This window comes from Hipposideros armiger, unplaced genomic scaffold (genome assembly GCF_001890085.2).
Source record: "Hipposideros armiger isolate ML-2016 unplaced genomic scaffold, ASM189008v1 scaffold_201, whole genome shotgun sequence".
NCBI classification, from domain to species: domain Eukaryota; kingdom Metazoa; phylum Chordata; class Mammalia; order Chiroptera; family Hipposideridae; genus Hipposideros; species Hipposideros armiger.
In genome coordinates, this window is record NW_017731551.1 from 2,607,926 (window position 1) to 2,634,641 (window position 26,716).

Below are 26,716 nucleotides of genomic sequence, written 5' to 3' on the forward strand. Positions count from 1 at the left end.
AGTCACCTTTCCTCTTCTGTGTCTTGCTTCTTCATTGCCTTTGACTGTTTTTCTACTGAGTTTCTCTGCTTACTGATTTATCATAGCTCTTTGGGTTTTGTTACCATCGATCCTTTATAGACGTTGCAAACTTTTCTTCTCTTTGGTTTGCTATTTCACTGTTGGTCCTTTAGTTTTACAAGGTACCAATTACTACCTCTGTGAGTACCTCTCAGAGCCTCAGTTTTCTCATCAAAGAAATGGGAGAAGAGCTTTCTGGTTGGCTGGCTGGGAGGATTAACTACAATAGCGTCTGTACAATGCATACATAGCCTGCCACATCATCAGCTCTCAGTAAACACCAGCATTGTTTTATAACCAAACTTCTCTCTATGACCCTCCAAGACAGCCAGCTCCCAGGCCAGGCTGGCTTGTCTTCAATAACACACAGCTCCATGAAACAAGAACAACAGGATATTCTGCACAACAGAATATGAAGAGTGCTAATCGAATGCAATTTGGGCAGAAGCAACTTTTGATTTAGTGGGGTTCGCATTTAAGTGTTCGCTAAAGTTGGAGCAGGGCTCTCAAGTGAATGGGAAAGACAGAAGGCTGTGTGGCTCTGTCTAACTCGACCCTCTTCCTTTGTCACTCCCTCTGTCAGACGACCCCTGAGTACTGCAGCCTCCAGGAAGGCCTGCCCTACCTAGACATGGTGATCGCAGAGACCTTAAGGATGTACCCGCCAGCTTTCAGGTAGGCCCGCAGCCCCTCACCCCACCCTGCACCCCAGGGCCCCTGTCAGCATCACTGTTGAGGGTCTTTGCTAGTGCTCAGTCCGTCACCACCTGTGTTATCCCCAGTGCTGGACTCAAGCTCCAAGGGGTAAGGTGTGAGTCTTGGGCTTCTTTGCATCCCCCAGGGCACAGACATAATGCTTGCCACACAGTACCCATGGCAATAAACACCTGGCCCATTCTCATGTATCCAAACTGCCTGCTCAAAGTGTCACTGGTCCTGTCTTAACATGACGTTCCTCCCCAACAGCAGCCAGTCTCTTTGGCCTGCTAGCCTTCGATGGCTTTTGCCATTCCCCCCGCCCATTCATTCGTTCAGCAACTGTTTATTGAGTATCTGCTCTGTGCCAAGCGCTAGGAAATCAGCCACATCCAAAACACATAAAACCCAGGCCCTTGGAGCTGACATTCCAAGGGGGGCCACCCAAAGCCTGGGATGCTCCTTCCTGCTCCCCAAGAGCCCACACCTGTCCTGTCCTCAGAGCTGCAAGCCCAGACTCACTACTCCCAGAGGTCCAGCTCAGCCGGGCCTCTCCGGCCCCTTCCTGCTTCCCTCCCCAGCCCTTTCTGCTCTAACTATTCTTCATGTTCTATTCTCGGAAGCATTTCAACCGCTCCACAACATGTCCCCATTGCACATCCAGTCACACCAAGCCGCAGGTGCCTTGAGGGCAGGAATCAGGTCTTCGTCTTTTTTTCAGAGGGATTCTCACAGAGCACAGGGTCTTAACTCGGGTCCCCAGACCCTTAGAGAGTGAAACAGTGGCCGGATTTCAGGCTCTAGAAACAGAAACAACACAAAGCACTGAACTGTATATCGATCATAAGTTCCACTGGCATTTCTATGAATGAATACACCATAGAAACCATAGGGAGATACCGTTGGCCATTTTCAAAGAGAAAATGTGGACCATCTGAAGGTGCCTTAAAAGTATATTCCAAACCAAAAACATCACTCGAGAGTGTGATTGTAGATATTGTCCAAAAGGGCCAGACCCAGAGCAAATACAGAACTCCAGGGGTGCGAGTCAAATCATGAGGTCCCCAGGCACACATCGCTTCTGTCTCCTGGTCTGGGAGCAACGGTACCGCCACGGCCCGCCTTGCTCTCAGGAAGCCAATGCTGTAAGACTGATTCTACAGGCCTTGCCTGATTCCGGGGGGGAGTCACCGAGCAAACTGGATCCAATCTTGGTTTTTAATGATTTATATCCAGCTTCCTTCCAAGGAAACTGTGGGCAGCTGCTATCCACATTAACATGAAATTCAAAGTAAGATATTCAGGGATAAAATAGAACAAAGGCTGTCGAAAGGAAAGAAGTCTTTATGGGGCCCCAGAGATGGCCAGTAACTGGGGTCAGGCCCGTCTGGGTGCTCAGGCTTGTGGCACAGAGGAAACCCAGTGGAGTTGAAGAGCCGTGTTTTCTAGAGGAAAGAAAGTGTATAAACTCATCAGACGCATCATTTCCTGGATCTAACCTCAATCATGAATTCATCACATAAGACCTTGAATAGACTCCATGTTGAGTGACAAAGGGAGCAGGCTCTTTAACACCGAAATGCTGCAGCCAATGATCCTACTGACTCTTTTTATAAACAGCACCGAGTCAAAGGAAGTCGGTGAAGGCACTGCTCCGGGGAACCAGCGTGCTGGTGATCTCACTTGAGGGCAGGACAGAAACCAGTGTCTGGATGAATTGGTTAAAATTCCCTCAGAAAGTCGCATATAGAGCTGGTGCTCCTAAGGACAGAACAGCTCTAGACAGGAAGTCAAGACAGTCTTGGCTCAGCCCTTAGTTTGCTGTGTGACCTTGGGTAAGTTCTGTACTGCTCTGTGCTTCCGTTTCCTTTGTGTCCGGTGGGCACACACGCCGGCCCCACAGGACTGCAGTGAGAACCAGTGAGATAGTGCATGGCCCTTGTGGAAAACATAACAATTCTTGTTGAATTATTACTAATGTGAATCCAGGGTTCTATGCAGCTATAATTCAGCAGATTTTTCTGGCCTTTTAGTCAGTCTAGCCTAGTCAGACAGAAGGCCCAACCACATACAGAAGGGAAGGCCCCGTTTTCCGGCATTTAAGGGGATCTTACATCCGGGTCTAAGCTATTTCTGGTAAAGATGAAAATAAAGGGATGCCAGGGGATAGCCTTTTTGATCCCTTAGAGCTGAGGTTATACCTGTCAGAGCCCCCCACCTGCCTGCTCTGGTGTTTTGCTACCAGCTTCAAGCATGTATTAATTACATTAGTAACTTAGGACCTGAATGGGGGGTGGGGTGCTGAGGAGGGTGCCACTGCCCTGGTCTTTCATGTTCCTTATTCTTATATTAAAGGCTCATAACAGAGTGATAAATGCTGCAAGAAACTGTGGGTTGCTCTTAATGTCTTTTATAAGCGGGAACAGGGTATAACGGTAACTAGCATAATAATTTTATCTCCTCTAAGGTATTTAGGGAAGCCCAGTCCTACCACGTGAAGTTAAAGCCAGCATAGATGCTTTTTGATTTTTAAAATAATTATTTATATTACCCAAATAACATGTGTATACTTAAAACAAAAACAAAAACCCTAATCAATACGGAAAGATCCAAAGAAAACATTGGCACCGCTGGTCCCCTGCCATCCTCCACCCCAGTCCCATCCCCTAGAGGAGATCATGGTAGAGGTTTAGGTATTCTTCCAGAAATTTTATGTTCACATGCAAACACAGATAGTCTAACCCTTAAAAATAAAACATAGATGGGATTATGCCATGGCCATATGATAAAATACACAATCTGACTGGTAGTTTTCCTCTTTAGTAGAAGTCATCCACAGAAACATATGAATGGGAAACAGATTTTCAAACCCAAATTTCCTTTAGGTAAAGTGAGGGGGTGGGTGAGGGCGATTAAAAGAGGTTTGACGGGGCTGGCCCAGTGGCTCAGTTGGGTTAAGAGCGTGAGCTCTGAGCAACAGGGTCGCCGGTTCAATTCCCACATGGGCTAGTGACCTGCACCCCGAGTTGAGCTGCCCCTAAGCTGCCAACAAGTGGCAGGATGACTCAGCTGGTGAGAGCACGTGCTCCTAACAACAAGGTTGCCGGTTGGACTCCCACATGGGATGTTGGGCTATGCCCCACCGCAACTAAGATTGAACACGGCACCTTGAGTTGAGCGGCCACAAGCTGCCGACGAGTGGCCAGATGGTGACTGGGCTTGCAGCTGAGCTAGCTGCGCCCTCCACAACTAAGACTGAAGGACAACAACTTGGCTGTTCCCCTCCCCCCAATTCCCCAATAAAATCTTTAAAAAAAAAAAAAAGAGGTTTGACTATGGAGGGAAGATGGTGCAGGGTGTTGCCAGGGGAATAACCCTGCAAGTCCCCACCAGAAATAAACACTTCAAAGGCACCTGTGCACCCCCAACACCAGGCATAAATGGTTCTTCAGGCTGGATGGATGCATGAAGGAAGGGACAGGCGCGTGGGGGCTATTCACCAAGGGCCGTGGGGGTCCAAAGAGCCTAGAGACTAGAGAGTGTCCTGGGCAATAAAGGGTTAATGCAGTGGGGGAGAAAGTGGGGTTTGGCTACCATTGGGGTCAATGGGGAAGAGGGCTGGGTCTCCTGTCCCCCTGAGTCCCCAGCCTCATTCTGCACTTCAATCTCAGACCCCCTTTGCCCCGGTGTGCCCACCTGGGAGCTCCACTCATCTCTGCTCCACATAAAGGCGGAGTGACCCGCGTGTCCCCGCAGGTTCACACGGGAGGCGGCGCAGGACTGTGAGGTGCTGGGGCAGCGCATCCCGGCAGGCGCCGTGGTGGAGACAGCCGTGGGCGCCCTACACCACGACCCTGAGCACTGGCCGTGCCCTGAGACCTTCGACCCCCAGAGGTGAGCCCGCCTTTGCACTGGGTCCCTAAGAGACATGGGTGTAAGGGGGTTGGAGGTGGCTGCAGGGAGTCACTGAAGATTTAGTAAAGTCCCCAGTCAACAGGCATGGCAGTCAGAGGTCTGCGACGCATAATTTCTGAAGGAAATAATTGTGCCATTTAAAAAAATCCCCAAATGGCATCCATAAATTTAGCATTTCAGCAGCACTGCATGTGAAGAACAAGGCAATTTCAGATGGGTGTCCTCTGTCCAAGCCAAGGAACAGGACAGAGGATCACATTTGGGTGTGCACAGGAAAGCAATGAAACATCATTTCCTTTTTTAAAAAAATTGGAGCCTATTCCAAAACAAGAGCATCCACCAAATTTCTCCAGGAATTCATGAGATCCAGCTACGCTGACATGGTAGACCTGGGTCCCCCTCCTGTCCCTACATGGATTGGATCTATTGTCTAAATTTCATCTCTGGGCTCCCAGATTGAAAATGTCTGTGCAGGAGTCCCCCACACTCCACCCCCACCCCCGCCTTCAGAATCCAGCAACATCCCTTCCTTAGGCGGTCTGGCCAACAGAGGGCTGGCCAAACACCTTTAATGCTTCCAACTTCCTGTGGAACGTGACCCCAGCTCCACAACCCAGTCACTGGGGAACTGTGGGCAGTGGGACCTAGATACATACACCCTGCTGCACAGCAGCTCCAGGAAATACGGTAAATATCAAGCCCCATAAACTGTGGCTACAGAGCTTAGAGCATCACCTTTGAAAACAAAAGTGCATTAATATTAGGTTGAAAAAAGGTGACTCAAGGGCTCCTTGGGCCCAGAAAAGTAAGACGTGAGCTGGCTATTACAAAATAGTGGTTGTCACCTACCTATAGTGTCACAGAACACACGTGACACATGCTGCAGTTTGGTAACTGACAGGCAATTCTTCTGAGGAAGGGCTCCCTGTGGTTCGAATACCACAACCGCCAATGGTTCAATTTCACTGCTTGAACCAGAAAGGCAAGTGTGGGCAAGGGAGACAAAACGGCAGGACCTAGCCTTCAGGGAGGGCTGGCGAGGAGGGCGAGCGCCCAAGAACTCTCCTTAGGAAGTGGGAATGGCTGGTGTCGCCCTCTGTCGGATGGGGGAGTTAGGGCCTGGCGTCCAGGTTAAGGGCTGTGGTTTAAGGCTCGTTTATCCTTCAGGGGCTAGTGGGCCTGCAGGCTCCTTAACAGCACACTGAATTCCTAAGGAGAGGGCGGGAGGGCCACGCAGAGTTTCCAGGTGATTCTTTTAATTCAGCAGTGCCTTTGCAGGAAGCTGGTGGATTAGCAGCCACCAGCTCCAGAGCCTTAGGGACGGGTCTATAAGAAAACAGGACTCTGTGGACCTCGGTGAGGTTTAGGCCCCGCTTGGTAGGAGCGTGGCCTCAGATGCAGGAGACCCTCAACCCTACTGAGTGACTGAAGAGGCCCCGAACAGGAAGGTGGTGTCCTGGGCCAACCCTGACCGCGCTGCCCCACAGGTTCACGGCGGAGGCCCAGCAGCGCAGGCGGCCCTTCACGTACCTGCCATTTGGAGCGGGTCCCCGGAGCTGCCTCGGGGTGCGGCTGGGGCTGCTGGAGGTCAAGCTGACGCTGCTCCACGTTCTGAGCAACTTCCGGTTTGAAGCCTGCCGGGAGACTCAGGTGAGCCCCGCCGCTGTTTCCGGCGCAGGAGCGCTTCTCCAGTTCGCTACACTGGAGCCGACTTATCATTATTATTATTGTTCAACGTCCAGCGGGGCTGGGCCTCATGATGCCGTAGCCCTTCCCTCTTTGGCAAAGAGAACCCAGTAATCTTGCATAGTCGGTATCATTAGTCCCATTCTTCAGAGGAGGAGCTAAAATAAAGCTCAGGGAGGTTAAGTAACCTGCCTGAGGTCACAGAGTTGGACTGCAGGCTCCATGAGGACAGGGACCAAAAGTGTCATATTCATGGCTGGACGCGCCAGCACCCAGCTTAATACCAGGCACATGGCAATTGCTCACTCATTCATTCAACAAACGTGAATGAAGGAATGAATGACTAGCCAGAGTGTGAAGAAACTGGAGTTCAACCAGGACTTGCTCCCTCCCAAGCCCAAGCCCTCCCTCTTTCCTCTACATCCAGCAGCCGCTTCTGCACAATCTTAGCTGCTCCCTACACAGCTCCACCATGCCTTTTAGGAACCCTTCTGCTGGGGACAGGTAATAAGGAAACAGTGATGGAGGGTGACAACTTCTAGGTCCAGAGAGCGGCATTGCCCCCAACAAACAGAGACTGGGGTGGGCTGCTGGTCCAGGAGGAATAATGAGTTTGATTGAGGTAGAAATGATTAAGGTACTGGGTATGAAAATGTCCACAAGGGTCTGACGGTCACGGCTGGAGAGAAAGGGGCAGGTGGGGAGCACAGAGCCAAACCAAGCCAGATGAAGGAGCAGAGAGAGAAAGCAGGCCCCGAATGCCCTAGGTGGTCCATGTGTGCAGGACTTCCTTCTGTGGTTTGTCTCAATTACCCTTGATCTTGGCAAACAGTATAGCAGCCAGACCAATGTCCCCAAACACTGCTTAACCCTGGCACTCCCCAGCTCAAGAACCAGCCATGAGCCCCCAGCTTGCTGGGTCCAGGGAGAACTCATCTGAGCCCACTTTTTGTTCCCTGCCCCAACTTCCCACTGAGAGGGTTCCACCTGGTCCTCCCTGCCTGCTTTGGCTGCTGCCCTGATCTGGAATGTCACCCCACCCGCTTCCTGCTCCCATCCTCGAAATCACTTGGAATTGCCTCAAATCCCAAAGTGGCCCCCGAGAAACCCTGCTCACATGATTTCTCCTTCCTAGCCCCACCCCGGGCATCACTTCCAGGAAGCCCTCCCTGACTTTGCCAGCACCCAACTGACCTCTCCTTTTTTCAGTAGCGTTTCAAGTTTGTCTAGATCTGCACTAATATAGTAGCCACCAGCCACGCGTAGCTCTTTACATTTTAATGAAAATCAAATAAAATTCACCCCCTCATTTGCACTAACCACATTTCAAGAACTCAGCAGCCACACACGCTAGTGACTAATATATGGGATAGCACAGGTCTAGATCATCTTGTTTCTTGAGCATAAAACTGGTCTCCTGTCTGAACTCTAACCCCTGGACATCTGGAAAGCCCTCCAAGGCCCCAGCACTAAGGCTCGTTGATCCTTCTTTCCTCGAAAGGGTTCACAGTAGCCACTGAACCATCATTTTACACACTGCTCAAGGGGATAGCCTGCTTATTTCTTGGGCTTTTCTCCCAAGTTCCCAGTCCACCACCAATCGGCCTTGTACGTTGGACCTAAGGAAAGCTTTCTGAATGGCTGTGAAGCCAGAACACACCACGCATGAACACAGAACAGCATGAGGCCGCTCTCCCCAAAGACCCTTGGGAAGAGAGGCAGCTGCTCAGTTACTGGCTGGGCATCAGGGAGGGAGATGGGGAGATGCATTTGAGGCTTTGCTCTCCACCTGCTAGGCATGTGACCTTGGACAAGTCACTAGGCCTCTCTGAACCTCCATTTCTTCATTTGCAACGTGAGCCACTATCAATCACCTCTTATGCAGGCTTCTTGAGACTTAAGTGCCCACCTCACTTGCTGGATTAACAGGAAAGGGGGGTGAGCACCAGTGCTGCTGGGACCCCAGGGCCCAGTCCTGGACAGGTAGCTCTGCTGGGTTCTCAAGGTCTTGCTGGACAGGCTGCTTTGCTCACTACAGGCCCTGCTACCCTTCAGCCCTCAGCTCAATTTCCACAAGCCTGTTCAGGCCCAGTTCCGAAAACGTTTTCCTCTAAAGGTGGTTAACCGTGACAAATGTTTTAATCTCTATTTTAGGTGCCACTGCAGCTAGAATCCAAATCTGCCCTAAGTCCAAAAAATGGCGTCTACATCAAGATTGTCTCCCGCTGACACAGTGATGAGGGCACCCCCTCATTCAAAGCAAACGCTTATGTGGAAATTCAGATTTTTGGGGAAACATTATGTAAACAATTGAAAGGGTGCCTGGCATGCAAGTATAAAAGAGGTCACTTATGTAACGTTTCCTAAATGCTTAATAAATGTTTGTTGCACTTGGGTTTGACTCTGCCAAAGGTGTTTGAACCACTGATCCACCTCTCCCAATAAGGAATTGTTGATAACAAGCGAAAGGCATAGTTTTGACAAAATGAGAACTTGGGGGTTTGAAGGAAGTCCTAGCCTCAGGATAGAAGGAACCTACAGGGCAGGCGACACGGGGACACTCAGGTGAACTGTCCTGATGGCACCAGCTCATGGGCCTTTTCAGCTTCGGGTGCACTGTGGTGTTTAACTTAGAGAATGACATTCGTCAGAAGCTCAACTTTGAAAGTGGTTTAAAAGTTTTATTATGCTTTGATTATCCACAATAGGGTAATACCAACTCTATAGTAAGTTCCAACACACAGAAACGCGAGAGGCAAAAGGGTACTGTTTCCTTTAAAGAGAATTATCTTTTTTCTTAATTTTGATCAAAGAATATTTAGAGGTGAATTTTAGTAAAAGTATTGTTTTGCTGAGAAGTTCGAATTCAACAAAGAACTTGCAAGCTAGCAGCCGTGTGGCTGTGGCCGCCAGTCTTTCCACCTCCGTGCGCCTCAGTTTCCTCATCTGCAAAACGAGACTGGCCTAGATCAAGACCCCTTCCTCTATTTGACATCTGAGCAGAGTTAAGGGGCTGAAATGTCATACAGATAATACAGAAGGATCTGTAGGCATGGAGCTACCCACCTTTAGAAAGCTTAGCTGTTTCAGGAGAGCTGGCAGAACAGTTTCAACATATTCACGGATAAGAATGCTGCCTCTGCTGTGTGGCCCTCCCCCCCTCCAGCCCCCAGCACCCCATGTCTCCCTCTAAGGGGTCTCCTGGAGAGCCCCATTCTCTCCCTCTGGCCTCCTAGGAGGAAGGGCAGCCTTGTTCCCCAGCACTGTCCCACCAGTCCATCCCACAGCCCTCACATACGTGCTACCACTACCTGCTCATCTGTGGGTTCCAGTCCCTTCGAGATGCCTGGCCTGGGGCTCAGACTCACTGGAGAAAGCCATCCGTTCCCATTCCTGATGACCCACTGTCTCCTGACTGCCCTGCCTGTCTCCCCCCGTCCCCGACCACCCCCACCATGGCCAGCCCAGAAACTCATCCTGCACCTGACTCCCTACTTGGAGTGCAGGTCTGCACCTTGCACCCCCAGCCCATCAGCTTTGTTGGCTTCCCTCACCTTCTCCATCCAGTGGCCACCATGTTTGGATATAAGGCTTTTTTTTGTTTTAAGCTGAGCCATCCTGCCACCTGTTGGCAGCTCAGCGGCTGCTCAGCTCGGGCTGGGAATCAAACCGCTGTTGCTCAGAGTTCAAACTCTTGAGCAAGCTCTTAACCAACTGAGCCACTCGGCCGGCCCTGAGGCTTCTTAATGTGCTCGAATCACTGGACGCCCAACCCACAACCCCTCACTGTGCTTAAATCCCACTGTTCACATCCAACACCAACAAAGGTAAGGCAGGAGATGGCACCGACTGGGTCCTCCACAAAACCCCCGACTGCATCCCACCTGGGCCCGCACTGCCATTTCTTGGCAACCACCGTGCACTTGCCCTAGATCCCATTACCTCTTTGCACTACAATTCTGAGTCACGACTATTTTGACCTCTTCCTATCACAATGCCCCCCCACCTCCCGTGCCCGTAAGAACAGCTCCCCCCACCCCCATCCCACAACCTGGCCACATGGACCCCATCCCTCTCTCGAAGCTTCAATCCAAGCAGTTGCTCTTCCTGACTTGCTTTCCCAAAGGCCGGCAAACCTGTGTGTGTGCAGTCTTCATAGCTCACTTGACTTTCCTGGAGCATCTGGTGGCTCCCTCTCAGGTTCCTGTGCCATTCTTCCCACCTACACTCCCAAATGGACCAGTCCTGCTTCCCTTCCCTCAGCTCCGAGAAGCCAGACGGTTAACAAGCATGGGATCAGTTCATCTGCATTTAAGACTCAGTAGGCAAGCACTTGATTTAATGGTTCTCGGACACCTCTCGGGCCCCCCACCTACACTTTAGAAGGACCAACGACTTAATCGAAAAGCAATGAATGAATGAAATTTCGGGATTAGTCAGGATGTGGGAGAAATATGTGGAGGGCTGATAATCATACCATATACAACTGGGTCCTGCTGGTGGATAAGGTAGTTAGTATTGATGTTGCTTCATTTTTCTGGTCATTTAACTGAGTTCTCTTCCAGCTTGATTAGCTGACCTATGTAAAGTTCCAGCTCACTCTCTCCCCGTTCCAAAGATGGAAAAACAGCTTGGATCTGAGAACTACAGGACAAGACCAACTGAATTGGAGGCATTGCATGGAGAGTAAACACGTCGTATTAGGAAGACGGGGGAAGGGTGCAGGTGAGGAGAGCAGCCTGTTGCTGAAGACTAAACCCACAGACCAACAGGTACAGCGCCTGGGAGGGGGCAGGCTGCCTCACAGCTTGGAGTCACCCTTCCAGACCCTGTATCCCGGGGCCAGAGGCAGTGCCCAGCAGGTTCCATGACCTGCCATGTGTGGAGGACACACAGGACACACCCATCCCCTCCATGTCCACAACACTGTGCTCAACAGTGACTCTTGGCTTTGTGGGGCTTGGAACTTATGAGTGGAGGGAAAGAAAAAAAGACAAATACATAACTTCTGCAGATTTAACCAAGATATCTGACCATGTGGCCATATAGCAGGAGCCCCTCCTATGGCTGTGGAAGGGGCCCCAGCAAGTGAGGGGCCCTGAACCTTCAGCTTCATCAGCTTCATGATAAATCCACACACAGCCCCATCCCCCATTGAGGCCAGTAACGGGGGCTCTGTTGTATCCCGACACCCAGAAAAGTGCCTGTACCCAGCAGTGCTCAATACACCGACAGTGAAGAACGGGCTTCAGTTGTCACCCACTGCAGATAAATATTCTTTTATTTCCATACTCTATTGTGACATTTGCAGCACAGGTATTCAAATCTCATGGGGACATAAAACACATATTCAGAGGATGTCCATCCAGTGTGCTTAGGAGATGCAGGGATAGCATTCGCGGGCAAGGCCCGTGAAAAAGGGAAACAGGCAGGGACTCAATGACATCCCACAGTAGCCACGTGTCTGACTATGTGATATAAATGGACCAATTCCAAGGCCAGAAGTGCAGGAGCAGCAGCACAAGAGCTGCCTGGATTAGAGCCAGAGCAACAGACACAATGACTGGGCCTCCCTGGGCCCCAAGGTAGGTTTTCCTTTCCACAGGCTACTGTGTATATCCTGACAAAACTAAAACAAGATGCCACCGAGACCCTAAAAAAAACAAATCACTGGAGACAGAAATTCGTAAAAATTAAAACCAATCCATAAAATACTATCTGGAAACGCTGTGCGGGTGCCAATCAGCAACAAAGTCAACAGAGAATAAAAAATAAAACTTAACACCCTAGTAAAAGCAGTAATGGGCTCACCTACCATCACGACTGGTTAGTCCACTACTGTGCCTAAATTGACTTAAAACCGAAAACTACCATTAGCAAGAGATTAAGAATGTAACTTCATCGAGAAGTCAATGTTAAACAGTTCATTAAAAACTTGTTTAAAAAAAAAAAAACAAAAACTTTCCCAAAGGAAGACGAGCCTGAGAGGCATGAAAGGCATCCTGGTGCTCACTGCCGGATGCCAAAGACAGATGCCAGGTTGAACAGGGAGGAGGATCCGGCCGCCGGCTTGGCGGAGGTGGTGTACTGGATGATGTACTCCGGATAGACCTGGAGCTTCTCGAAAATCACGAAGATGGAGGGGTCGGACATGCTGTTTACACAGCTGTCATACAAGGCGTTGCCCTGGCCCTCCTTGGCCGGGGGGCGCAAGAAGGAGGCGCTGCCTCGGACGAAATCGCCCACCAGCACCCGAGCCAGGAACATCATGTGGATCTTCGTGTTGGATTTGCTGTAGTGGTGGGAATAGGCGGCATCTCGGGCAAAGTAGCTCCCTGCAAGGACACACACAGGTCAGCTGGGCACCGGGAAGATGGGGCAGCTGGAAGGGGCGGCTCCGGCATCCTGTCACCCAGGCAATGCCAGTGGCCTCTGCTCCTCCATCACTGAGTCCCCCCACCCCATCCTCCCTTTCTCCAGCCTTCTTTCATGAAGGGCATCAGAGGGGACCCCAAACTCTGAGACAGAAAACTTCTTTCAAGTTCTGAATCTGTCACTCAAATCCTCAGGCGCTCTGGGCATAACAAAACTTAACTCCCAACCTGTTTTCCTCAGCCATAAAATGGGACTGTCATGCTCAATCTCGTAGGGTTGGTGTGGAAAGTGACCAAGATTCCATACATGGAACCACTCTGTTGACACCAGCAGCCCAATGTATGGAATTAGAACTTTGTCTAATGAAAGCCACCTAGACATTCTGGTTTACAACCTACCACCGCTCCCATCCATCCTGACCCCACAGCCATCACATGGATTAAGGCTAACTGACAGACAACTGCTGCACTTGAAACAGGGACTGCTGACTGTAGTATCACACTGTTATGAAATTTTCTCAACTTATAACCATGTTGTGGTGATACAATGTCCTTTTATTCTTAAGAGGTGTTAAAGGGGCACGATATATGCCACCTACTTACAAATGGTTGAAAAAAAAAATGATAAAGTCAACGTGAATCTAGATATACACAGAAATTTACGCATTTTTTTAACGTTATTTTTGCAACTTTCCTGTGAGTTTGAAATTTATTTCCAAATGAAGTTTTAAAATAACCAAGAGACAGGAAAACACTCAGATAACTCACATTATAGCTAGAATGACATATTTTCACGAACGTATCCGAGGTGTTCCAATTTCTATTCTAACAAACTAGTGCAGGTACGGGGTTGGGAAGACACCCCCTTTCCTCTCCCAGCTTGTGCTCGCTGTCTCCCAGGGCTTCCACTCCACAGTGATGCAGGCCCCTCTCTCAGAAAAGAAAACCTAAGCAGGGCTGCTCCTACCCAGGCCTTGGGTCAGGCTCCTAGCTGCACACCAAGGAGAGGAAGGGTGCTGCCAGCTGGGCATCCCCACAGACGGCCAGGACCGTTCCTCACTGAGTATGAGCCAGCTAATCAACTTATGCCATTCCCCCCGCCACCACCATCATCAATGGCCTTAAAATGGTTTCCCACGCCCTGGACAGCACAGCAAGGCTGGGTTCTGCCGGAGGCGGTCGCCCCCACTCTTACCTTTGCCATAGGAAGTGCCATGAAGACCACAGACCCGCCAATCAAAATTCTGCTGGCAGATGGCCTCTACAAAACTGGCACTGGTACCATGGAACAGTTGCCTTTCATCCACCGTCTTCCCTCCATTTTTCTTCTGCATCTGCCCTTTTTGCCTAGAATCACAGGAAAGAAATGTGTGCTGAAGGCAGAGGGCCCTTACCACCAAACACAGGCCACCTGACCCAAGACGTATTTTATTAGCAGTGTCATGAGACCAGGAGATGCGAGTCCAGGCCCACCAGACTCCAGCTACGGGCCAGGGAGGGGAAAGGTGGAGAGCAGAGGGAGGCCTTTCCCTCCACAGCCTGTGGCCATCAGCAGCTCCTTCAACTCCGGAAGCAGACCAACCTTGGGGAGGCAGGCGCACTTCATCCCCCCACCTTGCTTTCATGTGGAGCTTAGCCAGGGGAGCTTGAGGATGCTGGTCAGTGGGGGTCCACCCATCTCCCCTCTCCTGTAAGTTACCCTGATTTCATCACTGGGCCCAGAGTACAGATGATGCTCCTCCAAACTCTTGTAGGGACAGGACAGCAGGACCCCAGGCCCGCCATGGCGACCTGCTGACGATCTCCTTGCCATGTGGACAAGAGCCCAAGAACAGGCTGGTCCTCAGGCACAAAAATGAGGCCCCTGCTCTCTGGCTGTCAGGACAATAACTTCCCCAGGGTTTAGGTGGCTTATATTGAACCATCCTGTTGATCTTCAGGGAGGCAGAAAGTGTGAGTGCAAATGCTGGCTTTGACACTGGGGAAGCCTCATCTCTCAGGGGACATGCCAGCCCTAAGCTATAAAGATGATGAGATAGATGGAAAAGCAGGGACACAGCTCCTGATGCCAGCAGCATGGCAAGCAGTGGCTGCTATCTGGGATTGCCCCTAAGCCCAGGACACGTTCGGTAAGCAGCTAGCCTCCTGTGCACAGGTCTGAGCGGACATTCACCAGTCTGCCAAGAGCGAGCCCCCAACGTACCACTGGTAGACTTCCCAGAGAGCCAGGTTCTGGACTCGCTCAATCTTCTGAACATAGTAGTTGGGCAGTGTATGATTAAAGAGCTTCGAGACCTTCTGATATTCTTCTGAGGAGAACTTGAGGGAGATCATCTGCAAAGAGCAAGTATTTTTATTATGTATCATCAAAGTGTAGAATACAGATCTATCTCTTCCCAAGGCTGCTCCTGAAGTGACAGAACTGCAGAAGCAAGCCCAGACAGTGGTCACCTCTCCCCTTTGCCCCGAGGCGTATCTCTCCAGGCGCAGGATGTGTGCAATTTGTGTTCACCGTTAAACCTGCCTCAAGAACGGGCATGTGACCCTTACATCAGCACTATCCTGGGTGTGCCCAGGATGGCCCTGCTCTTCTGACCGCACACAAGGCAGACCACATAGTCTACAAGCCCACAGAGCTGGTGTCAATAAATGTGGAGTGTGTACATTTGGTGGAGGGAGGAAACGCTGCCATGGGTGGCAGTGCTGCATGAGCGCCCCACAATGCAAGTGCTGACAGAAAGGCCAGGCTGGCAGACGGGCACACAGCAACTCGGGAGCATGGCCACTGCATCCCTCCCAGCTTAGCCCGCCTCTCCCTTAGCCTCTGCTCTGGGAAACAGAACTTGTGATGGGACAGGAGGGGCCCCTGACCAAGGGCAGCCGACAGTCACTATCGCAGAGTGACAAGCCATGAATTCCTGCACTTGCAGCCTGGACCTCATCAGCCTCCCTGTTCCCAGCTCCACCAGGTCTGACCCAGTGACGGCTGGTTTGGGGATCTCTGGGGAATCCCTCTACACCATCCCCCTCCCCCACCCTAAGTGCAGCCTCATAAAAACCACCTCATCCCCGAAAGGTCCTGAATGATCAGGGCTTAGCATGAATGTCCATGGGTCTCCTGCAACTCAAACCCTGACTCTGCTTTCTCTGCACCTATCTCACCGGAAGCTGCTAAACTCCTCTTCCTCAAGTATGGAACCAACCCTGCCCTCCTCCCCCGCCCCCGAGACCAGAGATCGTCACGGGCTCCCACACCTGTCACAGCTGCTGCTCGGCCCCATGGCCAAGGAATGGGCTCCATAGCACAGCCCTGACTTCTCTCCTACTCCCCATGACTATGCATGACCTCCATCCAAGACACACCTGACACCTGTGACACGAAATGGGCTGCTTCCCATGCAGTTCCCATCAACCTATATGTTTGTTCTCCCACCTCTGCCTGTACAAGCCCCAGCCATCATTTAGATGTGGATCCAGTGACACCTTCCCTGATCCCTTCAATATGGCTGCCTCATCTGCTGACATCAGAGTGCTGTTGTCAGTTCACCCAGCCCTTCACACATCTTGCCTGTGCTGTTGGTGTCTGTGTGAGCTTTATACAACTCGACAAGGTGAGTCCTCCCAGGGATGTGATCGCCATTTTGTAAAAGCTGCATAGTACCTGGCAGCAGGCCAGCCATCAGAGGCCAGCCCGAGCGCCCCACAAAGATGGGGCAGCATCGAACATTGGCCTGAGTATTCCACTGAACTCAGCGCAGCTGCCATCTTCTAGCAGGCCCTCAATGAGCTACTGAACTGACCGTTCCTTGTCTTCTAGTATCTAGCACCTTCCAATAGCATTGTCCCTTCTAGATGTTCCCTCATTATACTCAAATCATCCCCTGGTTTCTTTTCCTTCTCTTGCTTAGAAAAACTAATATGTATTGGCTGAGCCCAGCTCGTAAGCTCCTTATTTCTGCCCTTTCTAGAAAATTTCCAGCCCGTCGTCCTCCATTCACAATGTATCCTGTCCCCTCAGGGCCATAGCCATCTCCTGGATGATCTCTAGCCTCAAAATCGCTAAGACCTAAAAAAAAATAATAAAAACCCTACACACACCTCCGCCCTGCTCCCTCCTGAGCCCTGGTCGCAGGCTTTTCAGCAGTGGAGGAAACTGCACAGTCGCTCATACTCACCTAGCTCTAAGAACACTCTCCATCCCAGCCCAAGGCAGCACAAGTCCCATACCTTAAAGCCAGTGTCCGGCAGGGCTGAGGGGTCCCAATGGTCTGGGATATTCTTTGGGCCTTGAAACTTGACACTGCTACAAAATGTAAACAAAAACACTATGACATTTAGTTCTCAGACACAAGCAGACTATCACAGGTGGCCTCCACTAGCCAATACCACCGGTCTCAAGTCTCAGCATTTCGTTTTGTAAAAGTAGGGAGGACAGGAAGCACATAAGCACACTATCCACCTTGTGAGAATGCTTCCCTCTTTGCCTAAGTTACCTAAACTGAAACAATCAGGCCTGAGGGGGTCATTTCTCACCTGTAGCTCAACTCCTGCACATAAGGAAGAGAGTATGTGATTAAAGCAGCACACACAAACCCTTATCCATGATTTTGAAATTCAAAGAGCTCTGAAAGTTTTATTAAAGAGCTCTGAATTACTATTTAGAATAGCCTCAATGAGGTGTAATTGGAATATAAAGACTTTTTTTTAAATCATAAAATTGACGTCAAAACTCAACTTGGCAGGAGAAATTTGCTAAGAGGCTACTTGTGGTCCCTTATTATCCTTCTTAAAGTGACTATGCATATTTTTGACTGCAGAAATATTAATTACAGGGTGCCACACAACACAAGCAGCACGTGATCTTTCTAAAAATAAAAATAAAAACTGAGTTCTAAAAGACATGTATGGCCCAAAGAGTTTAGGAACAAGGACTGGGAAACTAGTTCTAAATCACTGCTACTCAGTTTCAGAATGTTCTGCTCTTCCCACAATAGATCTACCTTCTGTTTTTACTGGCATGAGACCTTCATCCTAAGCCTCAAAGAATTCCCACAAATAACTTTCCAAGGAAAATTTATTAGTTATTTAAAAATAACTAAGCAAGATCCCACAACCAAACAGACCCATGAAGACTTAAGTTGCTGAAATTATCAGGCACAGTATAAAACAACTATTGTTTCTATGTTTAAAGAAACAAAAGACAAACTAAAACTATATGCAAGGAACAGGGCACTGTAAAAAGACGTGGAAGATCTGAAAAAAAATAAACAAACAAAAAAAACTTCTAGAAATAAAAAATTCAATCCTTGACAGTAAAAGTCCAATGGACAGGCTGACTAGCGATTAGACCACCTGGAGAGAGAATGAGTGAGCTGAAAGAGATGGGAACTGGAATTCTCCAGAATATGGCCCAGAGCAATAAGGAGATGGAAACTCTGGGAAGAAGCTGAGACATGGAGAAGAGAGTGAGAAGGTCAGATTCTGGTCAGAACCAAACTGAAACCCAAAGAGAGGAGAGAGAACAGGGTGGAGGCAATCTTCAAAGACTTAATGAGAGTCACCTGTGAATTACAGGTTTAAGACGCCCAAAGAATCTCCAATAGAATAAAAACACATACCCAAACACGCCATAGTGACAGTCTACAACACCAAGACAAAAGGAAAACCTTAAAAGTAGCTAGAGGAAAAAAGAGTGCTTCAGGGAAAGGTGGGGCAGCCAGAATGACACCTGATTTCTTAAAAGCAGCAATGGAAACCAGAGGACCAGTGGACTGATATCATCAATGTTCTAAGAGAAAATAAGTACAACCAAAAATCCAATATCCAGTATAAATATTTTTCAAGATTGAGGGAAAAATAAAGATATACTCAAACAAACAAAACACATTTTTCCAACAGACCTTCATCTAAGGAAATTTGAAAGAACAAAGAAAGTGGTAAAAATGTGAGTAAACTGAATGAAACATTCGTTGTATAAAATAACTGCCTCATGAAGTTGAAAACTTACATAAGAGAACAGTAAATAGAATAAAGTATATGACGGTCCTTATATCAGTTGATAGGAGTGCAAAGATAATGACTGACTTATATATCTAAGTGAAGAACACATGTTGTAATTTCTAGTGCGGCCTTTAAAAAAAATGATAAAATGGGCCGGCCAAGTGGCTCAGTTAGTCAAGAGCTTACTCAAGAGTGTGAGCTCTGAGCAACAGGGTCACCGGTTTGATTCCAGGCCCAAGCTCAGCTACCGCTGAGCTGCCAACAGGTGGCAGGATGGCTCAGCTAAAAAAATAAATAATAATAATTATAAAAAAAGATAAAAGTGTATAACTTCCAAACTAGTGAAAGGGAAAAAATGACAAGATATATCCAGAAGATAAGGAAAGAAAAAATAAGACCCAATCACATGAGTAGAACATTTTCATCGAGGATGGAAGGATAGTAAGATCTAAACCAGATACCTGATGTACGTAAATGCCACTTCAAACTTTCCACTTAACTCCTGTATTAGCACTTCTGAATGTGGAGATCATATTCTGTGACCCTGTTAACTGTGTAAATAGAGTTCTTTCTGAAAGTGACCCACTCTACGAGTTCCAGCTAGCCACGGAGGCCCAAGCAGACTTGCCTGCTGGAGTTATGACCAGCTCCTGTCACCTTCACTCCATCAACAAGTGTGACTCTTAGGTTACAGAGAAGGGAAGATCCTAAATCACTCATATCTTACTCTGAATCTGACCAAAAAATCACTTTTTATTTCTGATGTGTGGCATCTCCTTGTAGCCCCTGAAGACCCAGTCAGAGTGATGACAAAAGAGATCCAATCTCAGAAATAGGACAGATTTTTCCAAACTGGGCCTACGGTGGGCTCTGGAGAAGGAAAGAATCAAAAATGACTTTCAGAAGTAGGAGCAGTCATAGTTACCCAAAATCCTAATTCCAGAAGTAATACATAGAAGTGACTGATACATTTAAATAAAATATAATATAGTAATAAATATTTCTGCATGGTAAAATACTTCATAAACAAAGCCAAAAGATAAATAAACCAAGAGAAGATATTTTATTTATTTTTATACACACACACTCACACACACACAACAAACAGAGATCTGGTCTCCCTAATAGATAAAAGGTTCTTATATTTAAGAAAAATATCAAAATACTACACTATTTTGAAAAATAGAAAAATAGACAAAAAGACAAATAGTTCACAGAAAAAGGAAGGCAAATGGCTCTTACATGTCAGGAAAAAACAGTAAGCCTTACTTATGAGAAAGCGAATTAAAATACACTAATAGCCCCTTTCCCACCTATGAGAATGGCAAAAATTTCAGCGCGTGAAGACTCACTGTGTTGGCAAGGATGAGGCAATCTGGCACCTCGTGCATTCTGGGGCAATTGCATAATGGTTCAACCCCATGAAGAGGAACTTGCATTGATCTTTTAGCACTCTAACCTGATGACCCATCTCCACAAACATAAAAACAGCACATACACAGATACCCTTTGTGGAGTTTTATTTATAACAGCAAAAGATGGAAAAGATCCCAGGCCAGGCGCAGAAAGCTCAGACACAGTGCTGAGGCACTCAGGCACCACACCTCCTTAATGTTTTCGCCAGTCTGAGGAGGTTTTCTGTACTCAGCAGAGCATGCCCCAACTGACACGAACGTGCTATGTAACAAGTTCCTCAAATGCCACTTACCAGGTTTGCTTTGCCTTCACATCCTCAGGAGACACGTATCTGGGTCTCCGACGAACCTTTCTAACTGTGCCATAGGCCAGGTTTTTCTGAACGAAGGCTGGAAAAAAAAGTTATATAAGCATATCTATACATAGCTTTTTATACACACACACACACACGCACAGGGCGGCAATGTTTAATAAACAAATTAAATGGGTCGGAAAGCTAATCCAAATGTGTAAAGCCCAGAATCAGTCTGTTAAAAATAAGGCAGCTTTACCATTTCAAACATTCATAAAGAAAATAGGAATCCTTAGGAGACTGGCTTTAATGAATAGATGAATGATTAGTAATTGACATATCAATTATACATGAGTGCTTTTAAATTGTTCCTTCCAATCTTGTTTAAACTATTATTTTGCTTAGCAATTTTTCCCAGTTTGGATATAAAAATGCTTCAGCCCAGCCTGAGACCGAATTACCACATCTTGAGCCAGTGGGATTTAGACTTAATATAATAATTTTACTCTTAAGACTTTTTCTTACTTTGAGTAAGCTGACTCGATAGCAATATTTCTCAACCTTTTTAGATCCATATCATCTTTAATAAACAAATTTCTTGCCCCACATCCATCCCCAAGATCCTCGGATTTATCCTCAGGGTGGAAGGGTCACCGGCCCTTGAGTTGAAAAACCACAAACACCTACAAGTTAGATTACATGTCCCCACCCACCAGGAAAACCCTGTCAAGTCTTACTTTCTGCACTTAAAAGTATAAAAATAATTTTTTTCACTCAAAAAATGTTTTAATATTTGTAGATGTCTGTAACTTACCTCACTGCTTTTGAGGTGTGTGTCTCCTATGCTACAATCTAGGTGGTTGTCAAGATTGGACACATCTGAGGGGTCCCCCACACTCTGATCAGGAACCCACAACCCAGACCCAGCTACCACAACCCTTTCTGTTAATACTCTGCTAGCACACTACATGGGTTTTTATTGGCCTATTAACTGACATTATGCTGAATCTCAAAAGGGCTTTCACTGGTAAAATTAGAAGTTATTCAACATACACGGACTGGCTGAATATATGTGAGACCCATTCCCTGCCCTCCCATGGACAGGGTAAAGTGAGGCATTTTTCCTTAAGGAGGATACTCGAGGCATAGTTCCTAAGCAAGTATCCTTGGAGACTCTGCCTAACTGATGCCAGCTAACAGATGTCAGAATGTGGCCTCTGGAATCCTGCATTTGCCTTGAGTGACTCTTTTGGAACAAGGTTCCCTAAAAGGACAGAGCTGTCTTCCCTGATCCTACAGAACAAGTCACTTGGCCTGTTGTATGTGTGTTTCTTAAGTGTACTTGCTTACAAATAAATATTAATAAATGTGAGTGGCAGATTTTGGTCTGAGACTTGCTTTCATTATACCTAACAGTAAGGCTGTGGATAACTCAACTCCCCTCAAACTGCCATGGCTCCTGTTAGCCATCAACAAAAAAAAGAACTGTGCTCACCCAGGGGAGCCTGGGTCAGTCTGCAGTGAACATGCTTTCTCCTGCAGTGTGCAGTCAATGGCATGCATGTGCTCTTCCCCACCCTCACCTGACTTTCTGTTCTGCCCCGCCGGGGGTGCTGCCTAGGGTGACCATGATCAAGGTTGTATCTGACATTTTTCCCTTGTTTGTTTTGTTATTCCCCAAATACTTTAACAAATATTTCAAACCGTTGTCAGCAACAATCAGATGGGTGCTAGTTATATAGGCTCGATCTTTTATTATTTCACGTATCTCTCTTTCACTGTCCCCTTTAGTGCACTTGCGTTTATCAGACTGGACTGCAAACAACCTCACATATGGCTGTGTTTTCCAACAGATGCTAAAAGCAGGTGAGCAGTTCTCATTAAAGAGAGAAAGAAACAAAAAAGGGTCTCTGAAAGGGCCCATCGAGGCGGAAACGATTATACCTTAAGCAAAACCACCAACAAAAACAACTGGCTAGAAGCACGCAGTTAAAGTGGTTTTAGGGTAATTCACTGAAGACACTCTGCTGCCCTCCACAAAGAATGAAGGGCCACAAAAATAGGGAAAACAGTAAACTGTATTTAAAGTAAGGCTCACTTAACTCCCTTTAAAATTGCTGAACATCCAGAAGGATTCAGGTGTGCATTTAAAGGCAAAACTGAATCTAACAAGGCCAGACTGATAAATCCATGTGGAAATGGCCTAAGAGAAGTTACATAAAAACTAAAACTTAAACAAAAAAAATCCTCACCAATCGCCACTGCAAGAACTGGCCAAAAGGGTGTTTGGCCTGTTTCTGTCTGCCAAGGCAACAGGGACAAGTCACTTAAGGTCCAGTTTCAGGACACCACAAGCACACAAAAATCTGTTTCCCAGCAACTTTTACTTGAAATATGTGTCTACTGCGTGTGTAACCTGCAGCCCATCTATGCTGAAGGCGCCCACAGAAAAGATAGTAATGTTGCCACGCCGGGGAGTATGAGGCCAAGCTGCACAGCAGAACCACTAAGGCACCTGCTAACCCTCAGACACAGGAGGATGTCATGGCCAACAGGACAACCGCCACTGCACACATGCCTGCTTGTCCCTCCACACTTTGGCTCCTGTCTCCTTCTCGGGGTCCTCTTTCCTCGCCCCCCAAGACAGCTTCTCCTCAAGCCCACTGGGCTGGCATCATCTGCTTACAGGTCTGTCTCCTGAGTATGGGCAGCTCTTCAAGACAGCAGGCCACCCTTTCTTTTCTTTCCTGGCCCTCACTATGCACACAGAACTCCTCCAGGGTTAATGTGGAAAAGGCACAGCAAACAGGCCCTACTGGGTGGGGGCAGTGGGTCAGGAAGTACCTTTGAAGTCTAACTCATATTTGTGCTTTCCAGCCTGGAACTTCAAAGTGGCTGCCTGGGCGTCAGACCCTTGTGCAAGGTATGCCAGGTAGGCCTTTTCCAAATCGCTGTTGCTGACAGTGGCCACGGGGTGCTCCATGTCCTGGGAGGGGAAAACCAGATACTTCATGAAGGCAAGACCCTCTGATGCTGAGGACAAACACTGGGTGCTCACCTCCTCACCAGCTGCAGACATGCCCGCCATGGAGGAGGCAGAGGAGGGAGCAGGAGTGTGGCAGGAGAGGGAGGCGCTGAAGAGAAGCCAACATGACTGCCTCCTAAAGCTACTGGGAAAATAGAAGATTGTAAATGTGGGTGTCGCTAACCAGGGAACGGCCAAAGGGGAGCACTGAAGGGAGGGGTTCAATTACTTTTAATGGATGGCATAAGCAGTCAAATGAAGGCGACACATGGACAGTGATCCACCTGTCCTGTCATCTCAAATGCCGCCTGACTGGACAGCCTGAGCAATGCTGCAAAGACTTCTTTGTGAAGTCTTGTTCACACCATCTTTTAATCAAAGGGCAGTCCTCGTTTTCTTTTTCTAGTCCTTGGAGAGCTCTACTATCTTTTTCAAGTATCCATTTTGATCTGTCATCCTCGTTCCAATTACCTACAGGATATCTGATATTTGGGGATGAACTGAGTGTGAATTCTGGCTCCAAGCCTGTTCATTCTACAACCTAGGCAAAGTAATTTCTCTGAACCTCAATAATCTCAATTCTATAACAAGGTTAATAATAATGCTTAAATCATATTCAGATCATCCTACAGTAGTCTCATACCATCCTCAACGGGTTGGGAAATAATTAAATTCCGGCACACAGAGTAAATAGCACAGTGCCCAGAACAAAAAGCAAAGGTGCTGTGGAAGTATCTGGCAGGTGTCTGGATACACGAATCTGGCACTTAAAGAGAAATCTGGTCCGGAGACAGAGATACAGGCTCACTTGAAGTGGCTACCACTATTAGAAGCATTTATGTGATCACCCAGTGCACACACACAAGTGAGAAGAACAGGGGTGTGGGATGGACCCCGGGAAACCCCAAAATTCACAAAAGGAATTGGAAAAGAAGCCCACAAAGGGAGAAGCAAGAATGCCAGGAGAGCGAAAAAGGAGCGAGCAGCAGGTTGGGCGAAGGCTGGAAATGCCATGGGACTTGGCACCTGAGCCCTCTGCTGGCGTCCACGGTACAGTGAGGGCTATGTCTGGCTGGGTCCCACTTCCTGCAGGTGCTCCGTGAACAGTAACCACATGAACGAGTAATGGAATAGAAGTCAGGTTATGGTGAGCAGAGAAATAAATGGGGGTCTTTCCTTCCAAGCAGATGGATGAGTTGTTCAGATATAAAAGGGTGAAGGTAATTGTAGGGCTTTTAGATCAAGGTGAAGGTGATCACAGGAAAGGGGAAAAAAATGCAAAAGGTAAATTGACATGAGAAGCGTGTTGAGAATAATCCAAAGGGGATACAGACTGGGGTAATGCATCCTGGAGCCCAATACCTCACAGATGACAAGTTTAATGCAGGAAATTTCAGTGGGCCAAGAACAGTAATTCTTTTAAATACAAGACTATGTTATGGGTTGACTTGTGTCCCCCCATAAGATCTGATGAAGTCCTAGCCCCTAGTGCCTCAAAACGTGACCTTATCTGGAAACAGGGTTATTGCAGATGTAATTAGTTAAGATAGGCCTCTAATCCAACATGACTGATGTTCTTATAAGAGGATGGCCATGTGAAGACACACACAGGGAAGACACTATGTGACAAAGGAGGAGGCTGCAGTGATATGTCTACAAGCGACGAACACCAAAGATCGCCAGCAAACCACCAGAAGCTAGGAGGACACAAGGATTTCCTGCAGGGTTCACAGGGAACATGGCCCTGACAACACCTTCATTTCAATTCCAGCCTCCAGAAATGGGAGACAACAAATCACTCTTGTTCTAAGCCACCCAGTTCGTGGCACTTTGTCATGGCAGTCCTAGGAAATTAATACACTGAGTGGAAGTAATTTAGACCTGAAATTTGGGGGTACATCTTGAGCTCAGGCAGAAAAGAACCTAGGAGATCTTTGGCTCTATCACTGATTCCCTGGAACAATCCTTGTGCCCATGTTTAGAAGGGCTCCTCCATACAGACCCTTAAGAGGAAACACTTACACTCTTTCCATCATACTTACTTGTTTTCCATATTCCTGCCAAAAACCGAACTCATCGTTCCAGTACCAAATCCACTCGGTGGTAAGGATGAAGTGTGGAGGTTTGGTGACTGAGGAGGGTGTGGAGAGGCGTTGAGCCTGGGCAACACCAAATGTCATAGAGTCAAAGTTCAGAGAATCCAAGCGAAAGGTGACAGATGTAACACAGTGGATCCTGCAAAAGAACATCAGAGGCATACTGAAAATTCCACTGGCCAAATGAACACAGGCCCCTCAGCTTCCACCCATGGTCTTCTAGACAGTCAGCTGGGAGATGAACATAAATGTGACATGCACATCTTTAAAAAATGTTTCCAAGGCGAGAAGGGGAGGACTGCTTTTCAAGATCAGTTTTGCCATGCAAAAATAATAAAATCAAGGTAATATGGAAAACTCATTATCATGACATTGCTTTCACTACACAGAAAATGCTGGTTAAAATGTTCTTTTTTGAAATGCACTGCTGAGCTGGCAAGAAAGGGAAATCCTTAGAAACCAAAATAACAATAGTTAACTTACTGAGTGTTTATTGTATGAGTGTGTCCCTGTGGACATCCTGATTTCAGACCTCTAGCCTCCAGAACTGAGACAGAATAAATTTCTGTTTTAAGTCACCAGGATTGTTATGGAAGCCCTAGAAAACTATTTAGACTTAAAGCTAACTCCTAAAGAGAAGCAATGGAAGCCAGAAAATAATGGTATAATCTTTGAAGAGCTGAAAGAAAATACCCAATAAAACTATCTTTCAAGAATGAGGATGAAATAAAGACACTTTCAGACAAACAAAAAACACATTTGCCACTAGACTCTCAATAAAGCAACTTCTAGATGAATTTAAAGAAGGAAAATGATCCACAAGGAAATGTATGTCAAAGGAATGGTGAGCACAAAACAAAATTATAAATATGTAAGTTTAAGCAAATACTGATTGTGTAAAACAATGCTAACTTCTAACTTCTGGGATTAAAAAAAAAAATACAAGCAATGCTTATATAGCACATCTTATATGCCTCGCACTGTTCTGAGTGTTTTACATGTATTAACTCTTTTAATTCTCAAAATAATCCTATGATGTAGAAACTATCATTTTATCTATTTGACAAATGGGAAAACTGAGACACAGGAAGATTAAGTAATTTGCCCAAATTCATACAAGTAGTAAATAAGTTTGAATGGAACTAACCAGAATTCA

At 47.4% G+C, this 26,716-nt stretch overlaps 2 protein-coding genes across 3 annotated transcripts in view; one reads left to right on the forward strand and one right to left on the reverse strand.

Annotated features, from left to right (window-relative positions):
- Positions 1-8,792, forward strand: part of TBXAS1 (thromboxane A synthase 1) — a 135,608-nt gene extending 126,816 nt beyond the window's left edge. Inside the window, exons 10-13 of one of the 2 annotated variants that reach the window (XM_019653250.1) lie at positions 644-735; positions 4,513-4,650; positions 6,159-6,321; positions 8,512-8,789. In XM_019653250.1, coding sequence (XP_019508795.1) covers positions 644-735; positions 4,513-4,650; positions 6,159-6,321; positions 8,512-8,586 — 468 coding nt within the window. In that variant the 3' untranslated portion in view covers positions 8,587-8,789. Of the gene's footprint in view, positions 1-643; positions 736-4,512; positions 4,651-6,158; positions 6,322-8,511 lie in introns of both variants that reach the window. The other variant, XM_019653251.1, reaches the window with a different exon arrangement.
- A 2,828-nt stretch (positions 8,793-11,620) lies between these two features.
- The window catches only part of PARP12 (poly(ADP-ribose) polymerase family member 12), a 32,359-nt gene continuing 17,263 nt past the window's right edge, over positions 11,621-26,716 (reverse strand). Inside the window, exons 6-12 of the mRNA XM_019653270.1 lie at positions 25,507-25,699; positions 23,284-23,425; positions 20,440-20,536; positions 16,959-17,034; positions 14,935-15,065; positions 13,927-14,078; positions 11,621-12,692 (exon numbers count right to left, since the gene is read on the reverse strand). Coding sequence (XP_019508815.1) covers positions 12,367-12,692; positions 13,927-14,078; positions 14,935-15,065; positions 16,959-17,034; positions 20,440-20,536; positions 23,284-23,425; positions 25,507-25,699 — 1,117 coding nt within the window. The 3' untranslated portion in view covers positions 11,621-12,366. The remainder of the gene's footprint in view (positions 12,693-13,926; positions 14,079-14,934; positions 15,066-16,958; positions 17,035-20,439; positions 20,537-23,283; positions 23,426-25,506; positions 25,700-26,716) is intronic.